This window comes from Marmota monax, unplaced genomic scaffold, assembly GCF_021218885.2.
Source record: "Marmota monax isolate L192 unplaced genomic scaffold, Marmota_monax_Labrador192_F-V1.1 WCK01_AAM20220418_F8-fsc00091, whole genome shotgun sequence".
Classification (NCBI taxonomy): Eukaryota; Metazoa; Chordata; class Mammalia; order Rodentia; family Sciuridae; genus Marmota; species Marmota monax.
The window spans coordinates 2000449-2014363 of record NW_026692434.1 but is presented as its reverse complement, the minus strand read 5'-3'; the positions used below and the strand labels follow the sequence as shown (position 1 = coordinate 2014363).

The 13915-nt window shown below is 37.4% G+C and overlaps 1 protein-coding gene across 3 annotated transcripts in view; it reads right to left on the bottom strand.

Annotated features, from left to right (window-relative positions):
- The window catches only part of Adgrb3 (adhesion G protein-coupled receptor B3), a 695051-nt gene extending 682531 nt beyond the window's left edge, over nucleotides 1–12520 (bottom strand). The window contains exons 1-4 of one of the 3 annotated variants that reach the window (XM_058578795.1): nucleotides 12166–12520; nucleotides 11779–11903; nucleotides 10210–10375; nucleotides 8337–9108 (exon numbers count right to left, since the gene is read on the bottom strand). In XM_058578795.1, the coding sequence (XP_058434778.1) occupies nucleotides 8337–9093 (757 nt within the window). In that variant the 5' untranslated portion in view covers nucleotides 9094–9108; nucleotides 10210–10375; nucleotides 11779–11903; nucleotides 12166–12520. Of the gene's footprint in view, nucleotides 1–8336; nucleotides 9109–10209; nucleotides 10376–11778 lie in introns of all 3 variants that reach the window. The other 2 variants (XM_058578796.1, XM_058578794.1) reach the window with 2 other exon arrangements.
- Nucleotides 12521–13915: the final 1395 nt, after the last annotated feature.

Here is a 13915-nt window from a genome sequence, read left to right as displayed (position 1 = left end):
TTACCTAAACATACCTATTGCTAAAAAGTGATTTCACCTAGTTATCCTTCTCTGGTCGACTCCCCAATTTCCTTAATGCTTTTTATAATGTCTGAGTGAACTTAACACTATTCTAAATATTGCAATCTGGTTCCATTAGTGTTCTAATGTCATTCTTATGCCCATTTTGTTCTATTTTTCCAAACAACACTCTGTTCCAAAAGAAACTTGCTATTTAAGAAATAATTTGAGAATAATATATCCAGGACTAGGTCAGCAGGTAAATTATTTCATTTTCATTTAATATGGTAGAATTCAAACAAAAACCATTTGCCTTCACATTTCATATGTCCTAGGCATAATGAATATGCAATAGGTAGTTGGTTTAGGGGAAAATGCTCATCAACAAACATAATTCTAGAAAAAGCTTTTATTCACTCAATTAATTTTAAGATTAACTGCTGCATATCCATGTTTTTCCTATGCATTTATTACTTGCTGCACTTTCTGTGCAAACTAAATATTTTATTAACCATTAGCAATTTGGTTGCTAAGTCATTCTCTGCAAGTCAATAAAATTCCTACATCATAGTTGCAAAGGTAACTGCATATAGAGCATACAGCATTGTGTGGAGTCTTACAGATGACATATTATAATTTGATTTAAAAAATATTAGAATCTTCAAATTACTACTAATAATGTTTTGCTTTCTTTTCAATATCTGAATATGTAAGCCTTACAGAGGATTTTGAGGCTCAGTGGTCTATAATAACTGACCAAAATTCCGTGAGGGAAATACCAGCAAAGTCACAACAATTTTTATCTCAATGTTTTAATATAGACTATCATTTCAATATAATTCCCTTTCAAGCAAAATATCAAAACATAATCTTCATTTTGTATAATTTGGCAAAGATTAAAATACTTGGAAACAATTTAACTTCAATAGTTCTGCTGCCCATCAGTAGTGATGACCAAAAGATCCCTCTCTAGACCTAGAATGATTTATAGTCTACCAACTAGATCAGTTCCAGTATTAGTCATCAATATACATGAAGAACAACATAAAGATGTGGAAATGCTATGCTGCCTTTTCTTTATCTCATACAAAATGGACGCACATCTGTGAGGCTTAATCAGTCTTTGTTAACTGTCCTAAATTCATAGACAAGTTCAAATAATTAAGTGACAATCTACATCGTTGTTATCAACTCTTTATGGTTTATAGCCAAAGAATAAAATCAGTTTTTTAAAACAGAATTTAAAAGATAGGGTAAAGTCAACCTGATATACTAAATACCATACAAGGATGATACATGAGACAAATGAGAAACAGGAAGAAGATTCACAACTGTACCAACTGTAAATGACATACTTAAATAAATTCCTGCTTGACAAGGGAATATCAGGAGCAGTTTCAAACTCAGTCAGAAATTTCCCAGTAAATATTTATTTCACCTACAATGCACAGGATGTTAAGAGAACCCATGTTTAATGTACAGACCTACCATTTATCATACCGGAGACTACACTTTCTAAACCAAACTATTTTATTATTAACAGCATTCCTTTGAATTCAATCTGTTCATTAGAGTTTCATTCATATTCACATACAAATAATGGAAACCTTTCTTAAGATTTCCAAACCAAATTCCCATTCTATACCCCAGGTTTACACTCATTAATGAAAGGATTCTATACACAATACATCAGGGCTAAGTACTCAGTAGACTCCTAATTCCTAAATAAATGAATATCTGTATAACAATGAAAATACCAAGGAAAGAAAGTTTTTAAACCAATGAAAGTACCTCTCTCTCCCTTATCCCCTCTCCCTCCCTCCTTCTCTCTCTCTCTCTCTCTCTCTCTCTCTCTCTCTCACACACACACACACACACACACACACACACACACAAACTCTCCCACATTTAAAACAAGGTTACAATGATTCTCAAAACTTTGCAAGTCCAATTGTCAATAGCATCACAGAGTGATGACTAAAGTCACTTCTTTGCTGTCACTCCTTCCCCAATCCAAAAGTGAAAAAGTAAAGATAAAATGGAGCCCAACCTTGTATATGGAAAATTAGTTAAGAGGTAAAAGAAAGCAAAACTAAAAGCCCAAAACAACAACAAAACATGTGGCGCACTATGGGAATTCAGTTTAATATTTTTGATGTTAACATTTTCCATCCTAGACACATGTCGTCCATGTCTAGATTATGCCATTATGCACAAATTATAAAAATTATAATGTTAAACACATAGAAGAAAACTGTATAAGAATATAAAAATGTGTGAAATAGGGGCTGGGGTTTTGGCTCAGTGGTAAAGTGCTTGCCTGGCATGTGTGAGGCACTGGGTTCGATACTCAGCACCATATAAAAACAATAAACAATAAAGGTATTGTGTCCATCTACATCTAAAAATATATTTTTTAAAAATGTCTGAAATGTAATGTGAAATAATTAAGTGTAATGTGATCTTTTTATCAGAAATTATTTTGATCCATCAGATATTGGAGAAGATTTGATAGGGAAAAAAAAGATGTTGATACTTATAAAGGCCCTCACAAAATTGAGAAATGTGCCAAGTGTTTTATATGTGCAATGTCATTTGACACAACATTTCATTATGATAGGTATCACTCACATTTTATTAATAAGTCAAGTGCTGTCATTTGTCAAGGTGCTACAATTGTCTGAGTCATTCTTAGGACTGAAGTCTACCATACAACAAATTATTCTTTTCATTTCAATGAAGTGACACACCTAGAAAAGTTTAATACTCCTCTGATATCTTATTAGCTAATTGAATTGAGAAGAAATTTCCACAGGCACTGACAAGAACTATAGTATCCCAAGCTATTAATTTTATTAGTTTTTTTCTTTCATTCTTGATGTAATTTCCTATTTTTCTGTACCCTGAAAAAGAAGCATTACTGAGCCATACAAATATGAGAAGAAAAAAATAGTAGCACAAAGTAACAGTCATGTGGAAAGGCAGATTAAAGTATGGCTCTTTGCTTCATGATCTAAAAACCTGTAAATATGCTAAAAAAAAAAAAAAAAAGACAAGTTTACTTTTTAAAAAACTGTGATTTCTGATTCAAGGCCTGGTTGACTTTTGTAAGTAACAAATACCAGACTGATTATAAAGATAGCTATACTTGATAGAATTAGCTATATCAAAATATCAGTTCAAGAATATAATTGATTCTTGTAGGAAATGAAGTAAAAAGAAGGATAAAATGAAGTTAGATTCTAAGCAAAGTAAAATTCCTATCTCAATTTTGGGGAAAAATTAATTTCAATTATGGTTGTCTATAGCTGTAATAAAATCTTGCTGAAATGCACATTGGCAGATGTGCAATCAAGGCACATGAACTGTGTACACAGCACAGTTAACTTCCATTTTAACGTCCCTCTTAATATTTTCTATCTGTTGCTTACAAAAAATATGCTGCATCATTATAGAGATTTTTTTCCATTACACACTACATATATGAACTACTTTCTAAATTATCTTCCAAAATTCTAAGATAATAAAATGGAAAAATTATGGCATTTTACTTGACCAGACCTATTATTTTATCTTTGTTTTTACAATATCTTTATTTTATTTGTTTATTTATTCATTTATTTAATGTGGTGCTGAGGATCAAACCCAGTGCCTCAAAGGTTTGAGACAAGCACTCTACCACTAAGCTACAACCCCAGCCCAATTTTATCGATATTCTGCTCTTACTATATTTATAGTTAACAGTCAAGAATTAATAAAAAAGCACTGAACTAAATGTGCAAATAATCTTTCCCACATTCTTAAAAAGTGATCGTATATGTTTATCTTAAATTCTGGAAAAGAGCATTTGAGAAATATTATTACTGTTCAAGAAGAAAGAACTAGACAGAGAAATGAAGACAGAAACTGACACATTCTCTTACCACTATTTCTTTTTAGATGGTCATGTAAGGCAAATCATATTAATTATTAATATTTTAAAATAAACATACTGAATTAAAATATTTCTCAAAACTTCATTCTTGTTCTTTTAAAAATGTTATTAAAGAAACCCTTAGAGATCAGGAACTGCCATCAATAATACATTAATGGAATTGGAAATGAAATGAATGGTATTCATCTTCCCCTAAGTGGGGGAAGTAAAAGGCAACTACTCTCCTAAAGTGGTATATTTTTTATTCTTTTGATTATAATTGATTTGCTATCTTTCCTAGAGTGACATTTTAGGAAAAACATATTCAGTACAACTTTGTACGTTCTGATAAAGATTGCGGGATCATGGAAGTTAGTCACAAAGGAAATAAGATCAAAGGAGTAGAAAGACGAGGGTGAAAGGCAGCTCAAAAAGTAATGCCAGGGCAAAAATAGCAGGAAATAAATGAACATTCCTCAAGATTGTAAGCATGTGCCTAAAAGTGTGCATGCCTGTGTGTGCACACATGTGAGCTGAAGTTTAGACAGGCACAGATTGAGGCTTCCCCTGGGTGGTGGAATGTCAAGGATTAGCAGAGGCAAAGGGGGAAGACAAGTGAGTGTGTGTGTTCAGATTTCCTGGAATCTATACAGGGATCCCAATTTCCTTTCACATAAGTAGAGCCATTGATGTAAGTAGGAAACAAAGATTCCATTAAGGCTCATTATGTGATGTAGATATACGGGTGTGGGATTTTTCTGCTCAAACTGTTTTAATTATTTATTTTAAATGAAGGGGTAAGAAATAAAATCTGAGGCCACATTTTATATTTTAGCTATGTAGTCCAGAATCTTTAATAAAAGAGTCCTTTAAAGTATACTAAAGCCTTCAGGAAAACTGAGATTGTTTTATGGATAAATGTCCCCAGACTTGTATCTGAAAACCAGGTAAACACTGATGTTATCTGAGTTTCCTTAAAATACATATATTTAACAGTTCTGCATCTCTTTTTTTCTTAATATTCCACCCACCCTTCCTTAGCATCTCTCTGAGCTATACTGTCCTCACCACCCTATCTCCAAAATCTTGAAACCTATGTACACGTATATATCCATTATACGTAGACAGGTTTAAAAAACTACCTGAACTATGACATCATTATTTTTCATTTTTTTTATTTACTTAATTTCTTGATTTCAAATAAAAACTGGGGAAATTATAACTAAGTTTCCATAAGTATATAACCTCCAAATTTGTTGAATATGGTCTTCAATAAGAAGATCTTAAATCCACAAAAATTTAGTATTTGAATGAAGCATCTATCCAATAATTTAATGTGTTGCATTTTGTAATTATTGGTATTTCTACAAACTATAATAGTTTTCTTCTTATCATTTAGGGTTATGAAATTCTTCAGCACATGCATGTATTATTAAAGAACATTCCAGTAGAAATTCTCTCTCAAAGTAGGTATCCCATTCCAGAGAGTTTATTGCTTCCTCAGCAATCACAAAATATGATTTTTTAATTCCGATGGAGAGAATCATGATATTCAACATCTGGAGTAGTTTTTCATCACCACTAGCATTACACAAAGCAATCTAGAGTTGCATTGAATTAAGTGTGAGAACTCTCCTGCCAAATCTATGTAGTAATACAGGCAGAAAAATTTCTACTCAAGGCAGGCCTTCTTAGTCAATATTTATTACAATGAACAAAATGGAAATCAAAAACTATGGAGAGTAATCCTGTCTTTCTTTCTTTGATGACTTATTGGGTGTTTTTCCATAGAAAATGTGAAACATCAAGTAATATAAAATACAGGTGAATATTTTAAAACTGCATTTTAAAATCAAGAATTAAATATTATAATAAGAAGATAGCTTGACTAAATTAAATATAAGCAATATAACTATATGCAATTATTAACCTCAAGCCCTATGAATATCATTATAGGATAGTTTGTTTGAAATGACATCAAATAATTATTTCATTGTAATTCATATATCATTTATATCAAATATTTAAGATTTAATATACTTTGCATAAATTTGACTAAATTAAGAGTCTAGATTTTCACATTCCTTTCCTACAATGTTTCATAGCCAAGATATGTTTTATTTCATTCAATATATTCATTCAATGAGTCCAAGAATTCTGTAGTCTATATTTTATAAGAATTACCTACAAACACATCAGTTACAATTATGTCACCAGGAACTTCTTATCCTTACCTTTCTGACTCAGAGTATCTAAATAATTAAAAGCACAAAATTCAGACTTATGGGAATATATACCATACAATTTTACTGATACTACATAAATTCCTCCTTGTTATATAAATTTCCTAATTCAGCTCTATCAACATAATAATTTCAAAATAATTATTTACTTGTCTATAGAAACATCCATTTCCATTTTGACATCCAATTAGCTACAAGAAATATACGTTCTTCCATGTGATTTAAACATCTAATTTCTAAAAATTACTCTTATTTTCATTCACTTACAAATCAAATGGTTGTCTACTACAACTTCTATAAATTCTAGCACTGTCTTAACCCACATCTCATGACCATGACCAGCAAAATGGTTGAAAATCATGCATACAACTTTGGTTTTTTTCCCCTTGATATCTTTCATTAAAAGAAAAGCTGCAAAAGTGGATTCTCTCTCCTCTGTCATAACCAGTCAATCTGCTGATAGAATTTTAACCATTAAAGAAATAGATTTCCAAATTTTATTAAAATGGCGATAAAGCAGACAAAAAACTCTAGTTTCTGATGTTAATTGGTTTTATTAGCCAGCTTGTAACATCACATTTTCTGTGTGTACTGTAGCTTCTTATTCTAGGGGACACTAATTAGTTTTAAATGGTGTTAAATACCATCCCTGCAGTTGCAAGTGCTTCTCTGGGATTTTTTACCAGAGAAAAGAACTCCTGTAATTTAAAACTACTTTGTTTTCTTCAGTCACAGCTGTTAGTGAAACACTGACCTGCAGAAATCTTGAAAGGTTTTCACCTTTCTGTCACTGTCATTAGCTAGCATTTATTTTCTTAACAGGTCTTTTCCCCTTGTGCCATTGCTCTACAGTAATTCCCATCCCCCAAATTGCAGCCAGCAGAGAATCAGCATTAAACTAGTTAGGCTCTTTTCTGCCCCCTCCCCCTTCCCTCCCTTACAAAGCCTTGGCTACCCTTAAAGAAAATTCTCCAACAACGTGTCAATTTTACATTGGTCACAAAGACAACTTCTGTTGGGGGAGGGGGAGGAAAGAGGGACTGGAGCTTGGCTGTCCCTTTCCACAGACTGGGATCTTTGTGGTGATCAGAAAACATTTCCTGCATAAGAAATCAACACACTCTCTGGTTGCAGGGATGGGGAGTAAGAAGGAATATGTATCAGCTCTGCCCTCAAAGGAATGGAACATAGCCATTAACCTTCCAAACAAGAAAGTCATTTTCTCAAAATATGTCATGCTTTCTTGCATTATTAAACATAATCCACAATCTCAAATCTTCTGATAGCTCTTCCACTGAGGATTGGGTGAAAGCCACAAATCACTCTTATACTTTATTTTTTCTCCGCATTTCCGTTGCACTGTTTTTCCCCCTCCCTCTGGCTCACCTCTGAGATGTTCCCTTTCTCTGTGTATATCAACAGGAAACTGAGAAGACAGCAAAACACCACTTGCAAAATGCAGATCCCAATTCTTTAAAGATCAGAATGTGTATTAACCTGCAGGAGATTTCATAACCCCAAGACCTGACCCAGACAGTTTGCTCCCCCAGTGTTTCTCTTGGCCCACCAAAGAGCAAGAGTGCCAGGTTTATTGTACAAACCACCTTAAACAGAAGTCTGGCCCCGGGTACCCCTATTTTCAGATGTTAACAAGTCTCTTGGTCCAAACAGGTTTGCCTTGGAGAGTTACCTTTTGGTCATGTCAACCCAGCTCAAAGGCGTAAAAGGATAAGTTACACAGGGAAAAGCAAGCGAAAGGAACCATTTGCTGGATTGGAGCAAAAGGGAGAAGTCTGAAAATCCATTTCACAGGTGGGGTATGTGTGTGTAGGTCTCTTAAGAGGATGCAGCTTGAATCTCTCTCTCCTTCTCCTCCCTGCCAACCACTACTACAACCTGGCTTCACATTTCTGCATCTCTTTGATCCTGAATATTCCACCTGCACTTCCTAGGCATGTCACTGAGCTATACTGTCACCATTCTATCTTCAAAATCTTGAGACCTAAAACAAGCTTAAGAGACATTCATCAGTGAAGATCCACAAATCAAATAAATCCAAAGATGGCAGAGCAAAGGAGAAATGATTAGGTCTAAGTACTGAAACAGCACATGTCACTTCCATGACACAAGCCTCCCCCTCCCTTGCTGGCATCCATCTTCCCCAATTTGGGGGCACTTACCTTCTTTGGGTGGTCGTTTGGCCTCCCTGGTAAGATTGCAGACTTGAGTGGTTTGCAGCTCCTGGGTCAGGCAGCCCTCTGTCTGCTCATTCAAGGGCAACACGACGTTATTTAACAAAACCAGGGACTGGTCATCGATCCCCCACTCTCCCAAATGCTGAGGGCAGGTGCATTTTGTATACATGATCCCACATGATTCTGTTCTCCCATTTTCTGATTTTAAGCAGCTCTCCAACCAAGTGCATAATACATGGCAACCAAACTGGCTTGGGCTCACTTTGTTCAATACCAAAAACTCAAAAAAAGATTTCTGATCTTCTTCCCCTTTTTTCTGTAATCCTGGGAAATCAGATGGAAATACCCGACGTATTTGAATAAAATTTTTATCATATTGTAGAAAAACAAAAGCATTCTTGGAATTGCAGAGTTGCATTATAGAATGATTCTTTCTTAAAAGATCCTTTATTTTTTCATGGGAAAAATGATCAAACTGGTAAGCCAGGAGGGAAAAGTTAGAGCAGCTAAGGTCCTTTTTGGAAAATTTCAGGTAAATGCTATATTTGGTTGGATCTGGATTTTCCAGCGTCCAAGTGCAGTTTGTAAAGTTTTTGGGAAACATTTCACTTACAGAGTACGATCCATAAATGACTCCCTTCACCAAAGTTGAACACCAAAAGTCTTGGGCAGCATTAAATCCAAACATAACCAGGAGATAGGTGGAAAATATATAAATCAGCAGGTTACGAACAGCCTTCATCCTATGTCATTTGGCCTGTAAAATGGCAATGAAAGTAAAATGCAAGTCGGAGTCTACAAGCATTGAAAAAATAAACTCCTTCCAATATTACAGCCAGCTGTTTTCAAGATTTCAGTGAAAAAAAAAATCCTTTTTATAAAAAAGGGCAGGTAATTTTTATTTTATAACGCTGGGAAATTATCTGTTGCTGTGTGAACAGCGCCCTCACGTGGCCCATCACAATGGTCAAATTCTCAACATTCAATTTAAAAATAACATTTAATAGATTATTAATAGGAATGCCCTAATTTATCCACCAGGGTTTCCTCCACAACCATTATCATTCTATCAAATGAAGAAGGAAAACATGGGGTTTAAAATATTATAACCTAAATGTTAATCATTGAAACATTTTTAATCAATCTGTACAAACGTTTCTCTCCCTCAGTCTTCTGTCTGCAGTAAACATCACACAAAATCTAATCTGATAATCTGGGAGCAGCTGTCACCACATTATTTCTTTTCTCTTAAATGTAAAAAGTAATTACAATAAATTATAGCCACAATTTTAAAAGCACAAATGATAATTTGTTCCAGATGGAACATCATCTCCCAAATGCCCCTACTTGCCTTTTCAGAGGCTACCATGTGAACTGATAAGAAATTCCTGTGCAAAAACAAGAGCTTTCATGTGGATTAGTAGAATATTAAAGCCACCATCTGAGAAAAGGCATAGATGGACAGATACACAGGGAAGACTTGTTGTTCAGCATCACCATTGAACCAGGATTTGAGGCAGTCATTTCAATGTGACATGCCCTCTTGGGATACATAAAGTGGATCACTGTATTAGTATCTGTATCCCAAAGGTGATGTCAGTGAAAAATCCCAGAACTGCAGTAATTGAGCTGGCTTCTTTTAATTTTTTTTTTTTAAATTAGGGTTATTGTGTCTAGACTTATCTACTGTAACTTAAGATTTACACATGGTAGATAAAAGATATTAGCATTTTCTTTCCTAGTAGATTTCAATTTTCAAATAGCTCTCTTTCAAACAACAGCTCCAAAGCTCCTCTTCTCTTCTTTTTAATTTTTAACCCTGGACCTGCATAATAAAGTAGTCCTTGATTATATTTACCTCTGTAAGTTGTTATCCAAAAATAACTTGAATATTTTTCAGCTTTAACCTTTAAGAAGTTATTTCTTAGAATAAATGACACTGCTTTTTGGTTCAGCCTTTGAGCTGATAAAAGTGATGCCAAGTTAATTATAAAAGTCTTTAAGCTGCAGTCTCTTCCACTGTTCTGTAAACAGAGACAGACATACAGACATAGATAGTTAAGAGTTTTCCTGCTTTTTTTGCTTGGGTCCTCTTTGAACCAAAGGATAAAACCCTCTTCCTTCCCATTGCATAACACACACCAACGCATGCACTCCAAATCCAGTGACCAAAGTCCCTGAAGATAGATCTGCATTTTACAGATTATAATTTGAATTCTATGTTTTGGTATGGGCAAAAACAGCCCCAACTCTAAATCTCTATATAGCAGCAGTTTAAAATAACGCTAGAACTGATGGGACTATCAAAACTGTGTTCTCTGTTTCAAGCATATAGCTGAATGAGTAATGCCTTTCTTCTTAATAAAGATTAAAGATTAACAAATGAGGAAAGTTGTAGGAAATTCTGTAAATAATTTAATTCTTTTTCTTTCTTTTTTTTTTTTTTTTTACTGTAGCACTTTGCAGGCAATGCAGGTCTGCGCAGTGTTCTTCAGGATAGTGTGTAGGCGTTGAGAGCCAATGTGACAATAAGTGTCTAAATTAGGAATTCCATCCATGAAAGGGGGCTTCATTTTATAATAAGGAACTCAAAAGGAGGTCGAATATATTTTCCTTATGAAATTGGTACTTTTGCTTCCATTTATTTGACAGAGCATGTCTGCAATGCTGTGCTCATCAAAGATTAGAAAGAGTGAGGAGATAGCTTGGATTTTACTTTCATGCCTGCTCAAGTAAGCATCTCAAATATAATGCTTCTTATTTTTAACCAGCCTTGCTATACAATCTTGTTTTGTTCTAAATAATAAAAAATGAATCACTGAATCCCCCCCCACACACACACCTTCAGACTGCAGGGCCTGTTCAAAAAACTGTATTTCCCTATTGAAGGTAAGGGGGTGTCTAAGGGTTGTCCACCGAGGTTTCAAGGATGTTATATTTATTTATTTATTTATTTATTTATTTATTTATCTCTTACTGAGAAGCAAACCGGCATTGAGTTTAGCTATTCTCAAAACTGATTTTCTGGGTGACACTTTAGTTTAGTTGAACATAGACGGCGCCATCACTCCACTGATTTTTTTTTTTTTTTTTTTTTGCCCAACAGAAGACCCAATGCCTACTCTTTAACTTCCTTTTAACCTAAAATTTTCCCCCATAAAATTACCTCGATCACGCACAACTACCAGATTTTCCGGGTCTCTCTAACTATTCCTTCGGATCCAGCACATTTCTTGAAAGCCAGACTTCTCTAACTTTTCAACTGCGGCGTTTAAGTAAATGCAGGCAGTCAGATTTGCTCGCAGTCTCCCCATCCACCAGCAACAGCCTTTCCTTTCCTTGCTCTCCCTGCCCACACACCAAGCCTAGAGCCCCTCGGTGGCGGCCCCCAGCACAGAGAAGGTGACCCCTGGACCCCTTTCCTTACCTTCCACTCCGAAAGCTCAGAGAGGCTCTTGCTCTAAGACACCAGCACAGGCACGCGTCCCAGCAACAGTGACGGAGAGACTCCCCTTCGGTCCCAATCACCGTTGCCCATTTTCCCCGGCTCAGCTTCAAAAATCAGAATTTATTATTTGAAAATGCACACATACGAGAAGCAAAAAAAAAAAAAAAAAAAAAAGGAGAAAAAGACCAGAGAGGAGGAGTGAAAGGGGGGGAAAAAGCCTCGGGGGCCAGAGCCTGTCGCCTTATCCAACTGAATCCAATCTCCAAACCGAAGTGGGGGGGCGAGAAGCCCCCCTGGAGGGAGACTCTAAACAAACAAACAAAAATAAAACGATGGAAGTGGATTAAGAACGAAGATTTGTTTTACCAAATCTATCCCCCAGCAAACCGATTAGCCAAGAAGCAAAGAAAGCGCTGAGACGAGAAGTGACCGGCGGCGGCGGCAGCTGCTAAGGCAGATTTGTTGGGGCGGTGGGTTTATTACAGGAGTATTCGTGGTCGGATCGGAAGGCTCAAGCTTATGCTTTTTCCTCTTTCCGCTTTCCTCCCTCTACCTCCTCCCCCCGCTGCAGGTACTGATGGACAGACGGCGACTAAGGAGAGGGGGGGAAATATCCTTGGCTGGTGATGTCGGAAAGCTGTTTGAATGCCCAGCGAGGAGGGAGGCGAGAGAGGGAGAGAGATAGTAAAGCTCTGTCTCGGGTGTGCGCGCCGGGGCGCCGCGCTCGATCTCCCCGGGGCACGCGCGTGAGAGGTGCGCGTCCCCGAGCTCGCGCCCGCACGACGGCCTCGCGCGTGCTCGTGGGCGCGCGCACCCGCCGCCAGCATTCGGCGCGGTGCGCGGGGCAGCCAGCCCGAGGCTTTTGCGCGCCGCGCGGTCGGGGGGCCATGGAGTTCTGACTCCCGAGGGCGGGTGTGTGCGAGAGCGGGCGAGGGGAGCGGCTGGGTGGGAGAAGAGGGAGGACCCCGGGGGAGGGCGGGAGAGAGGCAGGCGGGAGTGGGTGCGCCGCGGAGGTCCAGCCAGGGCCGCGGTGCGCCTACACGTCACCGCTACTCAAACCCAGGCACGTCCCGAAAGCGGTATTTTCTGCGTCTGGGAGGTTTTTGCCTCCTCAGTTCCCACCGCTGGGGCTGGCGGCGACCAACTGTAAGAGAAACTCACCAGGAGGCGAGGCAGGGGGGGTGCGGAGAATGGGAAGGCGAGTCTGAAGGGTGGGAAGTAAATGCTGGACTTGATCATCTTTCTCTTTCTGTTTTTCAGCACGGACCTTGCGCAGCGGGAGAGCTGTCATTTCAGCACCAGGATTCAGAATTGATCCAGTCCGCTGCAGAGGGGGGCATATCTCAGCTCCTATTGCTGCGGGTCTCGCCTGGAACAATAGTAGTTTTTCTCAGCAAGGCTGCAATTAACATCTTATTTGTTCAGGCTCCGTACAGGCTTTGTTGGGACTGCGGTGAGGCAACCGAGGTTGGGAATCTTGCATTGCTTTCTGCATGGCAATGGGATCGTGGTTGTGGGGTCAAAACTTTTGTTTTGTTTTGTGGTCTTAGTGTATCTTTTTCTTTTTCAAGTTTCCCTAGTAACAAGTTTGGGGAACGGGTGGGAAGAAACCCGGGAAAAGCAAGAGAAGGACCTGATTCTCCATGTAAGAGGGAAGGAAGAGATAAATTTCCTCACCACCCCCCTTTTATTTATTTATTTATTTAAGCTCTTAAACAGTAGGCTGATGAAGTATTTGATGAACTAGCTTCAAAAATGGGCTGCAAAAATGTCTTTTGACTCCTTACTATGTCTCTACTTGTAGACTCAGTTGGTGGTTTGCAAAACAAGTGCTAAAATAGTGCAGTGATGTGGTGGGAGGAGACCATAAAGGGTAATTCATTTCAAATGTGGAGTCTTCCTAAGGGTGAGTTGCTTGAGCGACAGGTGAAGTTGAATAAAGCAATTTCCCATCATTTTGTCTCCTCACTCTTCTGTATTTTTATTCCTCTTTTTGTTCCTCTTCCCTGGGGCGATTGTGTAGCCAAGAACAAGATATTTTTTAAAAGGTTAGAGTGAAAACAGGTGATCTTTTATTCACCAGAGTTGTTTGAAATATTAAAATTGGCTCTTTACT